The 16602-nt window shown below is 39.2% G+C and overlaps 1 protein-coding gene across 3 annotated transcripts in view; it reads left to right on the top strand.

Moving 5' to 3' along the window:
* IFT122 (intraflagellar transport 122) overlaps positions 1-16602 on the top strand; it is a 40017-nt gene that overhangs the window by 8636 nt on the left and 14779 nt on the right. For 2 of the 3 annotated variants that reach the window (XM_090021272.1, XM_090021273.1), the window contains exons 8-17: positions 1599-1674; positions 3226-3417; positions 4812-4950; positions 5546-5748; positions 6230-6367; positions 7876-8040; positions 9967-10164; positions 10850-10990; positions 12823-12876; positions 14801-14962. In XM_090021272.1, the coding sequence (XP_089877398.1) occupies positions 1599-1674; positions 3226-3417; positions 4812-4950; positions 5546-5748; positions 6230-6367; positions 7876-8040; positions 9967-10164; positions 10850-10990; positions 12823-12876; positions 14801-14962 (1468 nt within the window). Of the gene's footprint in view, positions 1-224; positions 411-1598; positions 1675-3225; positions 3418-4811; positions 4951-5545; positions 5749-6229; positions 6368-7875; positions 8041-9966; positions 10165-10849; positions 10991-12822; positions 12877-14800; positions 14963-16602 lie in introns of all 3 variants that reach the window. The other variant, XM_090021274.1, reaches the window with a different exon arrangement.

Genomic DNA, 16602 nt, shown 5'->3' with positions numbered 1-16602 from the left:
TGGAACGCATTAATAGCAGATGCAGTCCCTTGTTTGGCCTTACTGTCAGGTTCAATAAGTAGAAAAAGAGGATACAAATCCACTGGAATCTCTGGGAATTTTTTTGGGGGGGTTTCTACAGAGAGAGAAGGTTACCTCAAAATAGTAGGGTTTTTTGGGGGTCGGTGGTTTAAAGACAGCTTCAGTAAGTTCTAGGGAAAATGAATGAACAATTGATATTGCAGTCGGTGGGAGAATTTCTGGAATGCTAGAGCAAGTGAAGAGGAGGAAACAGAGGAGGAGGAAGAAGAGTCAATCCACAACTATATAAAGGAAATACCAGCTATAAAGTCCAGCATGTGCAGTAGTCAGAGTAGTGAGACAGAGGAAGAAGAGCATGAGGAAGAAGAGAGCCCTAGGGACACCAGCTTGTGAGTGAAACTTCTAGGGAACAAAACCTTTTTTTTTCCTAGCGACAACATAGATATTTATGTTAATATTCAGACATATGTGCCCATACATCGAACAAGGCCACTATGATAAAAAACATTATTAGGCTTGCAAAATCAAGCTACCAACGTTGGTAAATTCCAGAATTTGATTTTTTTTTTCTGTGTAATCTTGCTTCATCCTCCCTTGTGCATATGCATTATGATAGAATCTCTAGATGCATAAATAACATGGTATTTTTTGTGGAGGACTCTCTTGCATTCAGTAGACAGGATGGTTGGGCTCACTATTGACTGTTTTTTGTTTTACTTCTAATACCTTATTTATACTTCACATACACATTTCAAATCTGGACTTCAGTAGCATTTTCCCTTTCCCCAGGCAAGTACGTGGGGGGTGGGCGGGCATGACCAAGGACTGAGGTGGTCAGACCAGCCAGGGTTCAGGCACCTTCTAAGACAATGCTCTGCCTCAAGAATTTAAGGGCCAGACTTTATTCTCAGATATGCAGGTAAGCAATCTGGTATGACTTCCCTCATCCACAGTTCCTTTGGTGTTGCTGTGGATATGTACTACTCTGGGGGAGATCAGAATCTGGTCTCAGCTGTAAGTGTAGGGACTGTTAACTTGAGCACTTCAGCAGATATTAAGTGCAGTGACAGTATGCAAAATGATCTGTTAATTTTCCTTTTCAAGGGAAAAAAGATCAGGAACATAATGACAAATGTGGTGGAAATGGTGAACCTTTTTCCCCCTTACCCAAGCTGTTAGTTCCCTGGCTGTAAATGTTTATTACCGCCACTCCTCACTTTAATGTTGTAGTTACATTCTTGAAAAACATGACTTTAAGTGAAACGATGTTAAGCACATCCAGCTACATCACAGTAGTTACCTACTAGCAGGCAGTGGCCTAACAACATTATAACCGAACGTTGCGCAACTTTAAATGAGTATGTTCTCTAATAGATCAGCAGCGTTGTAACAAAACAACATTAACTAGGACAACGTTAAGTGAAGAGTACCTGTATTAGCCAGGACACATGCCTGCTGTCCTCAATGTTTATGCTTTTTAACTTTCTACTTTCTGGGGCTGTAGCTGTTGGAGTTCTTTTAATGAAGTTGCTTTATCTCACTGCACATCTTGTTAATTTGTTTCTTATCTGTGTTAGAGATGAACACAATGACATCCTGGCTGTGGCAGACTGGGGTCAAAGGCTTTCCTTTTATCAACTTAGTGGCAAACAGGTAAGTTGATTTTTATTTTAATACCTCGGAGAAATGAAGTAATTTTTATGCTCAAGGGTAGAAGGGTATATTTGTTTCTGTTCTGTGTTGTCAAATGCAATGATAAGGGTTTTTTTGCAATTTGGTTCTTAAGTCTTGTTTTAAGTCTGCATTGGAATAACCTTCCCTCCAGCTCTGGTTCCAACCAGACACAGGTGCTTAGTTTTTCAGAGTTTTATAACATAATTTTCTGTCCCAGATCCAGCTGCAGTGTGGGGCATGTGACTACAGTAAAGCTTTTAAGATCACCATGGTTTTGAACAGGCATCTATTGGGTGGAGTTGATTTTTCAGGTGTAACTTGGAACAATTCTCAAGGGTCTTTGTTGTTGGTTCTGGATTCAGGACTCCAGATACCTTGTACGGGGGCAGGGGATGGGACACACCCACCCTCAGGCCAGCCATGACTTTGCATGCAATAATAGGCAAATTTATTGATACACAGTGATAACAGAAAAGAAACAGTGCAAGCAATCAAGCAATTCTAATATTATAGAAGGCAAAGCTTGTCTGTCTGTAACAGTTTATTCGTGCTCTGACTGGCTGACGGAAACAGCCAATTGGAGTGCTCCAAGCCTGGGGGAGCGCCACCATGATTCTGAAGCTCCTCCCACCCCTCTCCCTGCAAGAGGCGGAACAGCTGCAGCACGGGGCGTTAAGTGGTGGCCCTCCATCCCAGCTTCCCCCACGCCCTTGACTCTACGGCTGTCATCGGAGTCAAAATACATCTCGCCAGGACACAGGCTTTGCTCTGAGGCTCACTTAGCTGTCAGATGTCAGCATGTCACCGGTTTGGAGGTGGGATGTTGAGGCCCACACCCCTTCTCCAGTGGGGTGGATGAGACGGGCTGGTGATGTGCCCTCTGTCCATGGTGGCCTCAGGGAAAAGGACTTGGGCCCTTTTGTTACTTTCAAGTCTCTACTTTTGTATTCTCCTTCCGTCTTGATGACTCTTCAGCGTGGCTATTGCTGATTGGTCTCTCTGCTTGTCACACTGTCTGTGTTCTGTTCTGTTCCGTCAGCATATTCCAAGCCCATCACCATCCACACCTTTCCCAAAACAGGAATTTCAGGCCCCTTGCCTTGTGAGCAGATGCCACTTTATTCATGTTATGGAACAGTGTGGTACATGCCTCCAGTTTCTCAGGCTGCATGTGCATCCATTGGTCTTGCTGTGTTAGACCGCCTGTCTGCTTCTGAAGGCTGGGAAAACTATGCATGTGAGACCCAGGCTTTTAGAAATCAATTGACCCTTGCTGCCTATTCCTACACCTATAAGCCAGTTCGCAAAAAGCAAGCCTTTTAAATACCATTTTTAAGCCATCATTTATAACAGCCAATGATTGGGGAATGTAAAAAAACCACATCACTGGCTTAGAGGAAGAGATGAGGGTTGTATAGAGACATGAAGGCCAGCTGTGTGCCATCTGGACATTCCCATGTACCATGGAGCTCATCTGGTTAATTTATCCCCTGTTTTTACTGTTTCTTCTATGATCTTTTTCTCTTGCAGATTGGGAAGGACAGGGTGCTTAATTTTGACCCTTGCTGTGTTAGCTATTTTTCTAAGGGAGAATATATATTACTGGGAGGCTCAGATAAACAAGTCTCTCTGTACACGAAGGATGGAGTGCGTCTCGGTACCATAGGGGAGCAGAGCACTTGGGTGTGGACATGTAAAGTTAAACCAGACTCCAATTATGTGGTAAGAAGACTCATTTTACTTTTGTTTTTTGTTTATTTTCTGTAAAAACTGTTTAGCCATTTAAGGTGCTCAAATCTGGGTATCTCAATTCATAATGAGGCCGCTAAATACAAAAGGCATCAAGTAAACAACTGTAACACTGACTGGTGTTTGAAATGGTCAAGGGAAATGCAGCCTGGTTGACTTTTTTTTAATTGAAAATCTTAATTGCCTTGGAACAAATGTGGAGCCCCATGCAATAGGATGACTGTCACATCATGACTGGAAGTAGATGCACTGCATTTCAAAGTTTTAGTAATAAACCTTGTGGAAAACATGTGGACTGTATACCCTATAATCTCTGTATAGCAGAACTCAAGTTGACATCAGCTGACCCAGTGGCTAGGTACAGACAGTCAGATTGCCTGAGGCTGAATCGATTTTTAGTCTTTGCAGGTTAGTCAAAACTGCACAGATTAAATTGAAACAGAAGTGAATGGATATTTCCCTTGGATTCAGGAAATGCAGCCACATGCCTGTAGTGGCTCAGACCAGAAGCCAGGGGGCACTAGAGCATGGCTCTCTGGGTGTGTATTCATTTCCTCTTCATGCTGCCCTGAGGTCTCTGGGATTTGCAGTCCAGAATTACAGCAGCAAAACTCTGCAAGGTTGCTCATCACTTCCTTTTCCTGCTTCTAGGTGCCTCTGGGATTTTTTTTGTAGTCCACAGTTGCAGCCAGCAGTAAATTTGAGCAGGGGCAGAAGAATTTAAACCCCCTCCCTGGCCCCAGACTAAAGCTTGGGTTTGCCGGGGGGAGCAGTCCCCACCCCCGTGCAATCTGGGCTGCATCCCCAGCCAGGCTTGTCTCCCACCCTCTTGTCAGCCAACCCTCACTGCTCCAGCTAGGGAAGAGAGGAGTGGGGTCAGCCCTGCTCTTCAGAGCAGACAGCACAGCCCAGGGCTGGAAAGCATGCTGGGGGACTGTGATTTAATTTGAACCATGGAGGGGTCTAGGACAGAAGTTTCATAAACCGGTTTGACCCAGATTGGTTACATCTGATACATTCAACCAGGTTTATCTTAAACCAGTTTCAGCCATTTTGAAACTGATTTAATATGCACTGAGCTTCTGTTCTGTTACAGGTTTAAACCAGTTTCTGATCACTTAAGCCAGTTTATTTGTAACTTCTGTCCCTAGCCAGTATGTTAACTAACAGCATGCATGATCCTTGCTCATCTAAACCCTCATCCTACATTATAAAGGTCCGAGAGTTAAGCTGTTGAAAACATTTAATCCAGGTGTTATATAAATGTTAACTTCTGTTTTATAGAAGTGTCATGTGTCTCTTTTTGCCTGTCATTAATAGACACAGAGGTGATCATGTGTTTTTTAGACCTTTTTCCTTCTGTTCAGGCGGTAGGGTGCCAGGATGGAACAATTTCCTTTTATCAGCTGATTTTCAGCACAGTGCATGGCCTTTACAAGGATCGCTATGCTTATAGGGACAGCATGACCGATGTTATTGTTCAGCACCTCATTACTGAGCAAAAAGGTAATGTCACACATTTCACTTCTGTTGTTATTATCTTTTTGTTAAGAGCTGTCCCATGTTTCACAAGCTGTATCCCCTAGAGCTTCCTGACAGTAGAAAAGTTGAAGCACACAATTCACAGGATGAAAATGCAAATACAAACTGGTGCTTATATCTCTGGAGGATCAGCACTGAAGTGCTTAGTGAAAGATGTAGGGATTTGAAAGAACATTAAGAAAGGGAGGGGCCTTTAAGATAAAATCCTCCTCTCTGAAAGTGTGAGAATCTGTTATGGTACATTACATTTGTCTTATTAACTGTCTGAGATTTGTGCTAACTTTATATATTTTTTAGTATTTTTATCTTTTTTACGTCGGGAAATGAAAACTGGATTGTGTGTCAAGATGGCTGATATTACTTGTGAATCGGCAAAGAATGTGTGATTTGCTGTGTATATAGTGTATGTAGAACCACAGATTATTCTAAAAGGGGTGGCTACTTTTCAGTGTAGGAGTATTTCATCAGGATTAAATTTTAATGTAACTAGGCTTTAATATGATATTAAACTGGCTTATTTTCAGCCTTTATCATGCTTTTTATTTTTTTTTCGTTTCAGTTAGAGTAAAATGCAGAGAGCTTGTAAAGAAAATTGCCATATATAAAAACAGACTAGCAATCCAGCTGCCAGAGAGAATCCTGATTTATGAGTTATACTCAGATGACTCTTCAGACATGCATTACCGTGTAAAGGAAAAGATAGTAAAGAAATTTGAGTGCAACTTGTTGGTTGTTTGTTCAGATCATATTATTTTATGCCAGGTACGTGTTTGAAAATTGAACAGTCTGGGTGAGAGAGAGTGTGCCATTCATGCTTGAAGGCAGTGGTCCTAATAAGCAGTAGGGTAAGATTAGTATCTTGGAAAAAAATCTTTAACGGTTTATGCTATTAGACAATTTGATGTGGAGTAATGTAATTTGCAGTGCTGCTGTAGACTGTTAAATAGTAACTATATCATCTTTCAGGGATCTGTATTTCATTGAGATGATTTCCCCACAGCCTAGGGATCAGTTTGTAAAGATCTGAGGGATGTCTGCTGCTAGAAAAGGTTTTAGTATTTTCTGCTTCATACCAAGAGAAGACCTTAAAATAATTATTTTCAGTCTGTTACGTTGATGTACTGTGTATCTGTCCATTTCTGATTTTTACATATATAGTAGATATCTGGACAGATGCATTAGATAGTAGTCTTCTATATTTGTTTATGGGCATGCAGTCTACAGTATGCTTTTGGATTTTCAGGAGAAAAGATTACAGTGCCTCTCATTTAGTGGTGTTAAAGAGCGGGAGTGGCTGATGGAGTCTCTTATTCGTTACATTAAAGTAATTGGAGGACCTCCTGGAAGAGAAGGCCTCTTAGTAGGTCTAAAGAATGGCCAGGTAATTCTTTACAGCTGATTTACCTCTCCAAGTACAAAACAAAATCTGTTTATAGTCTTTTGAGGAGACTAAAAATATTTAGTGCTGACCATGGAAGCAGCGTGATCTTGTATTACCTGGATACTGTAGGCCTGGATTGAGTCTAATCCAGAATGAAAAAAAAAACAACCCTAGTTATTTATATCCTTTGCCTATGGGCTTAGGTTCTTGATTTTTAGCTATGCCCTCGTAGTTTATCACAGAATACAAAAATGTTGTTCTTTATTTATTACTCATGCTTCCTGGGTGACTCTAGATCTCGTGCACAGTTCACTGATAACTCCCTATAAATATTGCCACTAGTGAGAATGGGGTTTTGGCATTTATTCTAATCTGGCAATAACCAGTGTCAAAATCAGACAAGATTGCATGTAATTTCTGCTACTGTCCCACTGAATAGGGAAAATTATATTTGAAAATTGTATCTGTATATTGAATAGAAAAACTATATAGATATATTTTTCTTACTCTATTTGATGGGACTGTAGTGGAGGATTGCATGCAATCTTGTCTGACTTTTTTTTTCTTTTTTTTTGATGTATAAAAATCATATTTACCCTTTTAATACAGTAAAAGTTCTGTTATCTGGCATCTTACAAGCTGGCATGCTCCACTAAATGGCGTACTGTCATGTAAGATAAAGTGAAACTGGAAGTGCCTACTGTGGCACTTCCGTTTTTTCCGAGACCCCATTGCTTGAGGCAAAGCAGCTTGTGCAGCCAAGCCCCCACAGCCCAGGGGCATAACGGGCTGTGCGGGACAATGCCGTGGGAGAGGCAGTGATGCCGCGGAGGGGGTGGCGCCCCAGACATGGCGTGAGAAGTGGCGGCCAGGGCCGCTCAATTAACTGGCATATTTTGTTATCCGGCATCCCCCGTTCCCAGGGGATGCCGGATAACCGAGCTTTTACTGTATCAACTTTAGGGAAGGTAAATGAATCATACAATTAGAAATTCCAAATTATTTATCAAAGATGTCATCTATCATCTACACAGTCATTCAAACTATAAAATGTCACACCATGCCAGGAGTGGTTGAAACTTTCTTATAAATGTAGTTATTCAGTAGAACTTAATAGAAATTTAAGTACAGCCCTTATTTAAGTGTGTAGGTTGTTGGCCTAAATGTAATGACATTTTATTATTTGTTCTGTGCTTGTCCCTGTAGTATTAATACATCAGTCTAATTGTTCTATAGGTAGAACAATACACAGTCTAGGGCCGTGAGTATGTGTAGAGTATGTTATGTTTTACATTAGCTTATAAACAAGCCAATATTACAGAACAAGGATATAAATGTTTTAGTGCATTCTCAAATTGCCTTTAATTCTTATGCATGCTTGATAGTTTAATATTCAAATGAGTATATAATTACGGTCTGTTTTCAGCAACAGCATTAGTACCGGCTATTCTATTGCTGGTTTTTACTAACTGTAATTTTGACTAACTCTGTATTCAAAATACATTCAGATTCTGAAGATATTTGTGGACAATGTCTTTGCAATTGTCCTTCTGAAGCAATCTACGGCAGTGCGTTGTCTAGACATGAGTGCATCCCGAAACAAGCTGGCAGTAGTAGATGAAAATGATACCTGTCTGGTGTATGATATTCACACCAAGGAGCTCCTGTTCCAGGTAAGAATTCAAAACCAAAAAAGGAAAGAAAAACTTTGTTAGCACAGAATAAACATAACCTGATCAGTTGTGAAATATTGTTGGTTTTAATCTACTGAGTCCTGTTATCAAAATGCTTTCTTCATGTAGTGTGTTGTCTAGTGCAGTGGTCTCCAAACTTTTTTGATCGCACACCCCATCAGTAAAAAAATTTTTGAGCACGTATCCCCAATATATGTATATTTATATAAATATAAATAGAAGTTCTAGTATTTTCTTCCTGCACCCCAATGGATCGTCTTGCGTGCCCTCTGGGGTGCACACACCCCACTTTGGAGACCAGTGGTCTAGTGAGTGAAGAAGAGATTGGAGAAGAGAGACTTGTGCTTTTGACCCAGTTCTTCCACATTTGTTCCTGGCTTGATCACACATAACACTTAGAACATAACAGCTGCTTCCCTTTTGAAATGGTTCCATATGTGCATGCTTCTATACCCCATGTGGGAGAACTAGGTGTTAGGGCTGTGTAAAGCATCAGTCCCTGATTTGATTCAGTCCTATTTGGTGGCCAAATCTAAAAATCCGAATTGAATAAGGAGACCCTTTAATCCCTCCAACTCGAATCTGAACTCTCCGAATTGATTCAGAAAGAATTGGTGATTCAGGTATAGACACAGCTTTAAATGTTTTTTTCCTACCTGCCTCGAGGTCCCAGGCGGCTCGTGAATGCCGCAATGCTGGGGCAGATGAAGCATCCCATAGGAGCACGGGGGGGTGCTCCCCAGCACACTTGGCAGCAGATCCAGAAGTGTTTCTGGTCCACTTCTGGGTCTGCCAAGGAGTGTGCGGGGGAACACCCCCGCCTTGGTGAATGGTGTTTCCTGGGTATGGGGGGTCACCCGGGATCCCTCTGTGGCTGATCGCTGAGCTGGGACGGTGCGGGGGGCCCCCCAGCGCGCTCAGTGGTGGACCCGGAAGTAGGCCAGAAGTACTTCTGGTCTACTTCCAGGTTGGCTGCCAGGCATGCTGGGGGGCCCTCCCAGTGCTCCTGTGGGATGCTCCATCTTTCCCAGCATCGCGGCATTCATAAGCCGCGCCTGGTACCTTGAGGTATGTAGAAAAAACGTTTAAAGCTGTGTATATAGCCGAATTGCTGATTCTCCGAATCAGCATCGACTCTTCAGATTCGTCTTTGGCTGAATCAAATCAAATTGAATTAATGTCCCCAGTTCAGGCCAAATCTGAATCGAATACGGCATGTTTTGCACACCCCTACTGGGTGTCTGTACATGTATTGATATCACTCTGTGTGTGGTTTACATGTGTCCATAGCCCTCCATGATCTTCAAGTCATTTTTCCTCCCTTTACAGAATTAAAGTTATGGGAGTTTTGTCATTGACTTCAGTAAGAAAAAGATTGGGCCCTAAATCTTTGTGCTTAACTTTCTTCTTCCCCCTCTCCTCCCCCCCACACACACACCACAAAAGGGACGATAATACTTCCCTCAGAGGGTATTTAACACACTGTCTCTGAGCCTTAATCCATTAATGTTAGTAAAGTGCTCTTCGGAGAGGATCTTGGGTAGAAAGAGAGCACAACATCTTTAAGAAAGACCCTATGAAATTCTTTTTCTGGCAAAAAACAGCCATAGGTTAAATTATTCTAATACTCAGCAGCTTTTTATTGCAGAGAGACTTCAATCAAATGGGTGATCAGCAGAGTACATGACAAACATAACGAGCAAAATTATTGCTACTGAATAAACATAAAGTTAGTACAGTGAAACTGTTTTTAATGTTCTAAGTTTAAGCATCAGATCATACAGAAATTAATTAAAAGAACTGCATAAATAGGGTATAACATAATTAAATGCCCTGGGGGAAGGCCATATATTAGGGAAGAACTGTTGCACAGCAGTTTAACTATTTTTGTAATATGCTTTGTAGGAACCCAATGCTAATAGCGTTGCTTGGAATACACAATGTGAGGACATGCTTTGCTTTTCTGGAGGCGGTTACCTCAACATCAAAGCTAGTAACTTCCCTGTCCATCAGCAAAAACTTCAAGGCTTTGTTGTGGGATACAATGGATCCAAGATCTTCTGTCTTCATGTTTTCTCTATGTCAGCTGTTGAAGTTCCACAGGTAGTCATTTAAGCCAGTCTTCACTTTTTTTATAACATGAAGATTTTTAAAAATGAAAGTATATTTTTTAAAAAGAACACATCATTTTACCAGAATGAATGCTCTCCAAAGTCCCAGGATATTTATATCTCTCATTGCTGTTTCTGCACTTTGGCTAGTATAATTTGAGCCGTTTTTAAAACTGTTGAAGTTCATTCACTATAAACGAGTCTCAGCTTCTTCCTCCTCTTTTGCTGAGGTGTTCTCTGACCTTGTTAACATAGTTGTCCCCACATGCAAACTTCTGCTTGCAGACGCATTTAATTTAAAAAATGTATTTTATTATAGGAACTAATTTTACTAATAATTCTTCTGCCCTCCCTAGGTTTTGGTTAGGCATATTCTTGCAAAATAATCCAGATATTTACTGGTTCTGAACCTAACAAAGTTCACAACAAAATAGGGTTTGGGATTCAGTTATCTAGTTCCCTGTTTATATTTAAGAGACTACTATATTATTTTTCAAAGCTCTTGTAATATGTTATAGACTCTTTGCTTCTAAAGCAGAACATTTAGATAGATTCTGTAGTGGGATTATAAATGGTAGGATTGGTTAATGAATAACCTCATCTAGTAAGTCTTAAGAATTTACTAGTGTATCTCAATACTGTGCTTTTGATCAATATTTCTCTATGGCAATCCTCAGTCTGCACCTATGTATCAGTACCTGGAGCGGAAAATGTTCAAAGAAGCCTACCAAATTGCTTGTTTGGGAGTAACTGACACCGACTGGAAAGAGCTGGCTATGGAGGCTTTAGAAGGGCTAGAGTTTGAAACTGCTAAAAAGGTAAAACATTTATTTGGATGCATAGCAGAAACTTTGTAACTTGTATTAATCCATGTGTGGAGGAAAAAGTAACATACATATATTAATAACATCTGCTAATATTTACCTCTTCCGATGCATTACTAGAAGCTGATGTTCATATATCTACATCACCTTTTTTTGTAATTTCTTTCTTAACACAGTGTTATTTTTAGACCTTGTGCATATGATGAAAGTGAAAATTACAGTACTCCAGTTTTGTTCCTATCAAATCATGCAAAATACTGTAAATTATTTTGGTTATTTCAGCTCCTGAATACAAATGATTTTATAAATTAGAATACTTCTGCAGTGGGTCCAATAAAAGATACCGCCCACAAGAATTTTTGCCTTCAGTGTCATTTCAGTGTTGTATTAACAAGATGTAGCACTAAGTGGCAGCAATGAATTGCTCTGCTGAGCTGTAGCATTTGTCTCCCAGTTCTTGTCCTTCTATAATACTCTGCTGCTTAATGCTGCCTCATTCTTTTTTTTCCTTCCCCTGTCTAGACTATATCTTGCATATGGAGATTGTGCTTTTTTTTTTCTTAGTGTTTATTTCAGTTCTTTGTTACTAGTGAAGCAGGGCAGCTTCCTCTCTGCTGGCTAGACTGCCCTGTTTTGGTGTGTGGCAGCTGAATTGTTAGATATTAGAAAACATTTTTTACAGTGGGGTGGGGGGGAAACTATTGGTACATTTCTATACACCACATTCTGCAAAGTAAAAAGTAGTGAACTTAAAACATCATGAATATTTATATAAAAATCAAAATTGTTTAAAATGCATAAGAAATGGCATGTAACAATAGGCATCCTTTATATTGCAGAAGATTTTCTAGGAAGCTAAATGTAATTTTTATTTGTTATTTTCTCAGATTGAGACATTGGAATAAGTCCTTTTTAGGCAGCTTTGTAGATGACTATCCAAATTGCTAACCTTAAAATGAAGAAGTTCTCAGTGCCTCGTTGGAATTTTAAAGTAATGTCCTTTTAGAATTGGAGCAGATTAACATGAACAAAAGAAGCTTCTTGATATTAAAGACTCTCACAATTCCTAGTCTGATCTGGTGTAAGCAGCATATGTATGTCCTCATGAGCATTTATTTAGTTGGAGGTCTGAAGCATGCTGCTGTCTAAACAGTTACATGTATGGGTTTTAATAATTATACCTGGCCAATAAACCACTCTTAACTCTTGCATGACTGCCATTTGGGAGTTTTGGTTGCACATTTATTTTTTTGCAAATGCTGTTACACTATCTCTGTACTTTTAACTTATCCTATCCTTCCTCGCATTTCTCTCTGCTTTCTAATATTTTTACTTTTTTATAGCCAACTTTTTAAAAACTGATTTAGTGCCTCAAGCATATGCAGCATACTTCATTCATGTTGGCAGTTGTTTGTGTGCATGCCTAGGCTGTTCAAATGGAAAGACCCTCAAATAGCCAGTCAAAACACACAATATTTTACTTGGTGTTTCCTACCCCTTGGAGGACTGACCTACTTAAGCCAGTTGGACTCCTTCAGTGCTATTTTATTTTATGTAATGAACATTTTGAATAGTGCCTTCCTGTTGCTTATTGTAGTGCCTAGGAGCACCTACTATAGTCAGAATTCACTGGCTTACACACCGTAGAAATAAAATGGCATATTGTGTCCACTCTATAGACGTGAAGGTGAATTTATTCTTCGTTTCTCTTCTGCTGTTGTTTTCCCAATTTTGGGGGGGATTTTTTTCATATAAAGCACCAAAATCAGTTGACTTTCTGAACCATCAAGTTGCTACTTTTTCTTTTTTCTTTTTCCTTTTAACAGGCATTTACCAGAGTACGAGAGCTTCGGTATTTAGAACTGATCAGCAGCATCGAGGTAAAACAAAAAATATTTAATTTTAACCCGTATGTAAGAAATGCATTTAAGCTAAAGAAAGTGGTTCCTGGAAAGATCTTCTGCAAAACAATATTTCTGATTTGTTAAAGGAATGACAAAGAAATTCAATGTGAAAAATGTTGATTTGAAGTAGTGACTCAAGTTTCTGACCTTATGATTGAATTCCGATTGGGAAAAAATATCAAGAAGTTAATGAATTGTGTGGGAATATTGAAACCTCTTAAAGGAAAATAGGAAAAATATACTTCAATATTCAATTAATAACTGGTATAATACTATAGACTCCTGCAGTTCTGTTCAGAGTACTTTACAAACATGAGTTAATTAAGCCTTGCTCCACCTCTTCCCCAGAGGTAGGTAATTATAATTATCTCCTCTTTGCAGATAGGCAAATAAGCCCAGAGGAATAAAATGATGTGCTGAAGGTCTCATGACAAGTCAGTGACAACTGGAAGTAGAATTTGGAATTCTTGACTTCGTTGTTTTCTAATCACTACTTTGCATTCTTTTCCTACTACTTGATATATTTAATTATACAATAGCTGCGTTTACGTGTGTACATAAAGAATCTCAGTTGCTATTCTGAACTTCCTCTCGGATTTTATGGCAATACAATGTTTGCAGATCTATACTGAATCTGTCATAAAAGAAATTACACATGCAAATATTAATTGAAAGGTATGTCTCCAGAAAGGAAAACACATCTTCCTCCCCATTTCTTCCAGTTTTTTGTCAAGCTATCCTTGTTCTGATGCAATGCCACATGTCATTTCACAACCTAACACAGAATGAACTACGGCAATAGGAGCCTACTTCCACCCAGAGCCCCAAGGGAAAAAGGGACATGTTTCCTGGTCAGCTGTATCCTCTTTCCTTTCTACATGCTGCTGCTGGTCCTGTTCAGGGTACTGCAGCTTCATAGTCTTCATTTATTTGACTAGCAGACTTCCCCTTTTAAATGAAAACAGACTTTCCTTGGGATTCCTTGACAAAATTCTTTCATAGAGAACGCTCAGAACACTCCATGGCTGCTCACTTCTGCTTCTATTATCTAGGGACTCCTTGGTAGGTTGGTAAGGGGCAACTAAGCACATGTTGCATCAATACGGAGCTTTCCTCACACTCTTGACACATTCCTGTGTCTAACTGGTGACAGTAAGCAATGCAAGTGCCAAATTACTATGGCAAAATTACTCTGAGTTCTGAGAGACTGAATCTGTAACAACTCCTTTCAATTCAAGTTGCAAAAGTGGAACAGTACATCTTGATCAGTTAAATCTGGCCCTGCTTTAAGTCTGTAATTACTAGGAAGTTCTAACATACGATGCTTAAATACTCCATTAAATTGGTACCTTAATTGGCAGGACAATATATGCAGATGTTTCTAAAGTTATTAAAAATATCTGTGTTGAATAATAGGCTCTTAAGTATTGTAGATGCATTATCTTTCTGACGGACCATTCCTGAGCTACTTAACATCTAAAAACACCTTTTGTTAGTTACTTCTGGCGCTTTTCTGCTTAAATGCTGCAGTTTGGCCAGATTCTTTGGGCTGGTCTAGTAGACAAAGAGGTGGATTTATCAAAGGTTCATTCACTTGTATTAAAGTGTTTGTTAAAAATTATTAATAATACGTTGTTTTCATGGTCTTCCATAAGAAATTAAATTCCATCAGCTGCCATTTGATTTTGTTGTTGTTTTTTGTTTCCTTAATATTAATCATGATGAATTATATTCCTTTATTTGTAAAATATATTCACCCAACACCAAAATGTAATTGCTCTACAGGTTTATCTGTCAATAAAATAAACCTGAGAATTTTCACTTTTCATTTTTTGTAGCCAGTTCTAACTTGTATCCTGCTTGTGATCATCTAGAGCCATTCTTGTCTTTGTTTTTTCAGGAAAGGAAGAAGCGGGGAGAAAGCAACAATGAGCTTTTTCAGGCAGATGTTTATGCCTACCAAGGAAAATTCCATGAAGCAGCGAAACTATACAAAAAAAGTGGACATGAGAACCTAGCTCTTGATATGTACACTGATTTGCGCATGTTTGACTATGCAAAGGTAATAATCCTGGTTTCCTGCTGAGTATTAAAACATAAAAATTAAGGCAATGCTGATTTAATTGTAGAAGTTTCCAAAGAGTGATTCTACTCTGAAAAAGTTCTAGGTAAAATGTAAACTTGTGGCTCCAGCTCTTAGTAACTTGTAAGCCAAAATGAATTTGATTCAAGTGAAAAAGATGGATATCTCTTGTAGAAAAGCTTGTTTGTGCACTGTGGCTTCTTTCTCTAGATTCTGGTGTAAAAGGTACAGAGAAAAGCTATACATCCAGCATTACATTCATGAAGTCTTTAGCATTTTAGTGGATGTTTTTTACATCATGTTAACTGGATGTCCTTTTTCCTTGTGATTAGATAGCATAGTTATTTAGAACTGAAACTTTACTTTTGGTGGTTTTTGCTTCCTTCCATGTTATCTTACTACAAAGGGCCCTTTTTATCTTTTTAATTTCTCTTTTCAAGAGTAATTATTTGTTACGCACAAGCATTGAGAGGGGACTGTACCCAAGTGACTACTTTTCTAAAAAAAAATTTTCGTTAACCATTTTTCTTTCACATTTTGAATCTAACTACTGTTTAGTATGTCTTATGTCCTGCTAATCTAGTATATTTTGTTTACCAAAGATTTAAGATTTAATCTGTTTTTGCATTTTTAACTGCATTCCCATGTAGTAACAAATTGTATACAGTTTGAGAAAAGTGACATTTTTATATGGCGATAAGAAAGCAGTATTAGGCTTTTAAGTGTTGTAATATTTTCTTATCAAAATGCCTGAAAATGCATGCACTGTTTAATTTCATTCATCACTCATCACAGCCTCATTCTGTCTAGTACTAGACAAAGGCTTCACCATTACACATGCACACACTATTAAGCGTATGGAAAAGGATTTTTCTGTAACTCAAGTTACGGAGCCTATGAAATCTATGCTAAAATAAACACTTCAGGGCTCTGTTCATCTTAGTCTGACTTCTTCTCTTCTTGGCTGCAGGATCTTTGTAAGCTGCAGTATTTTGGCTCCTTTGAAACCTAAATCTAAATCCTAGATTAAAAAGTTTCCCATCACTACTTCTATGATATTTTTTTTTATTCTTGGCAATAATCATTTCCTCTTAACGAGTTTGGAGCAAAGTCTTGTCCCGTCTATCCAAATACTGAATTTCAGAGGTCTAAAGTTAGAAAACAAAATTGTTTCACTTGTTTCTTTGCTTTGACTTGACATTCAAACAAAATCAGACGATCTTGTCTTCAGCTGAATCAGATGTGCCTAAGCAGAATCCACCTGTGAAAAGCGTTATTGGCTCTGTTATAAACACAAAGGCTGCTAACAGACATGGAGGGGGGAAACAAACAGCGCTTTTACTGGGAGAGGAAGCATGTTAGTTTGACCTGGCTCCTCAGCATCTGTATAGATTGGGCGCTTCAGTGGGGCTTTTTGGCACTTTGGTCTAAAGCTGATTCAATTTAATCGGCTATTAAATACAAGTGCCAAAAAGCCCCACTGAAATGCGCAATCTCTACAGACGGCGGACAAGCTGGGTCAGGCTAGTGCAGTTCTTCTTGGCATGTGTTGCTCTGTGTGGAGGTGTGCCAAGCTGAAAGTAGTGCTGGGGTTTTTTGGGGTTTTTTGTTTTCCATGT

Source organism: Crocodylus siamensis, chromosome 11 (genome assembly GCF_052110815.1).
Source record: "Crocodylus siamensis isolate JL-2025a chromosome 11, ASM5211081v1, whole genome shotgun sequence".
NCBI classification, from domain to species: domain Eukaryota; kingdom Metazoa; phylum Chordata; order Crocodylia; family Crocodylidae; genus Crocodylus; species Crocodylus siamensis.
This window is presented reverse-complemented; position numbering and strand designations above follow the sequence as displayed.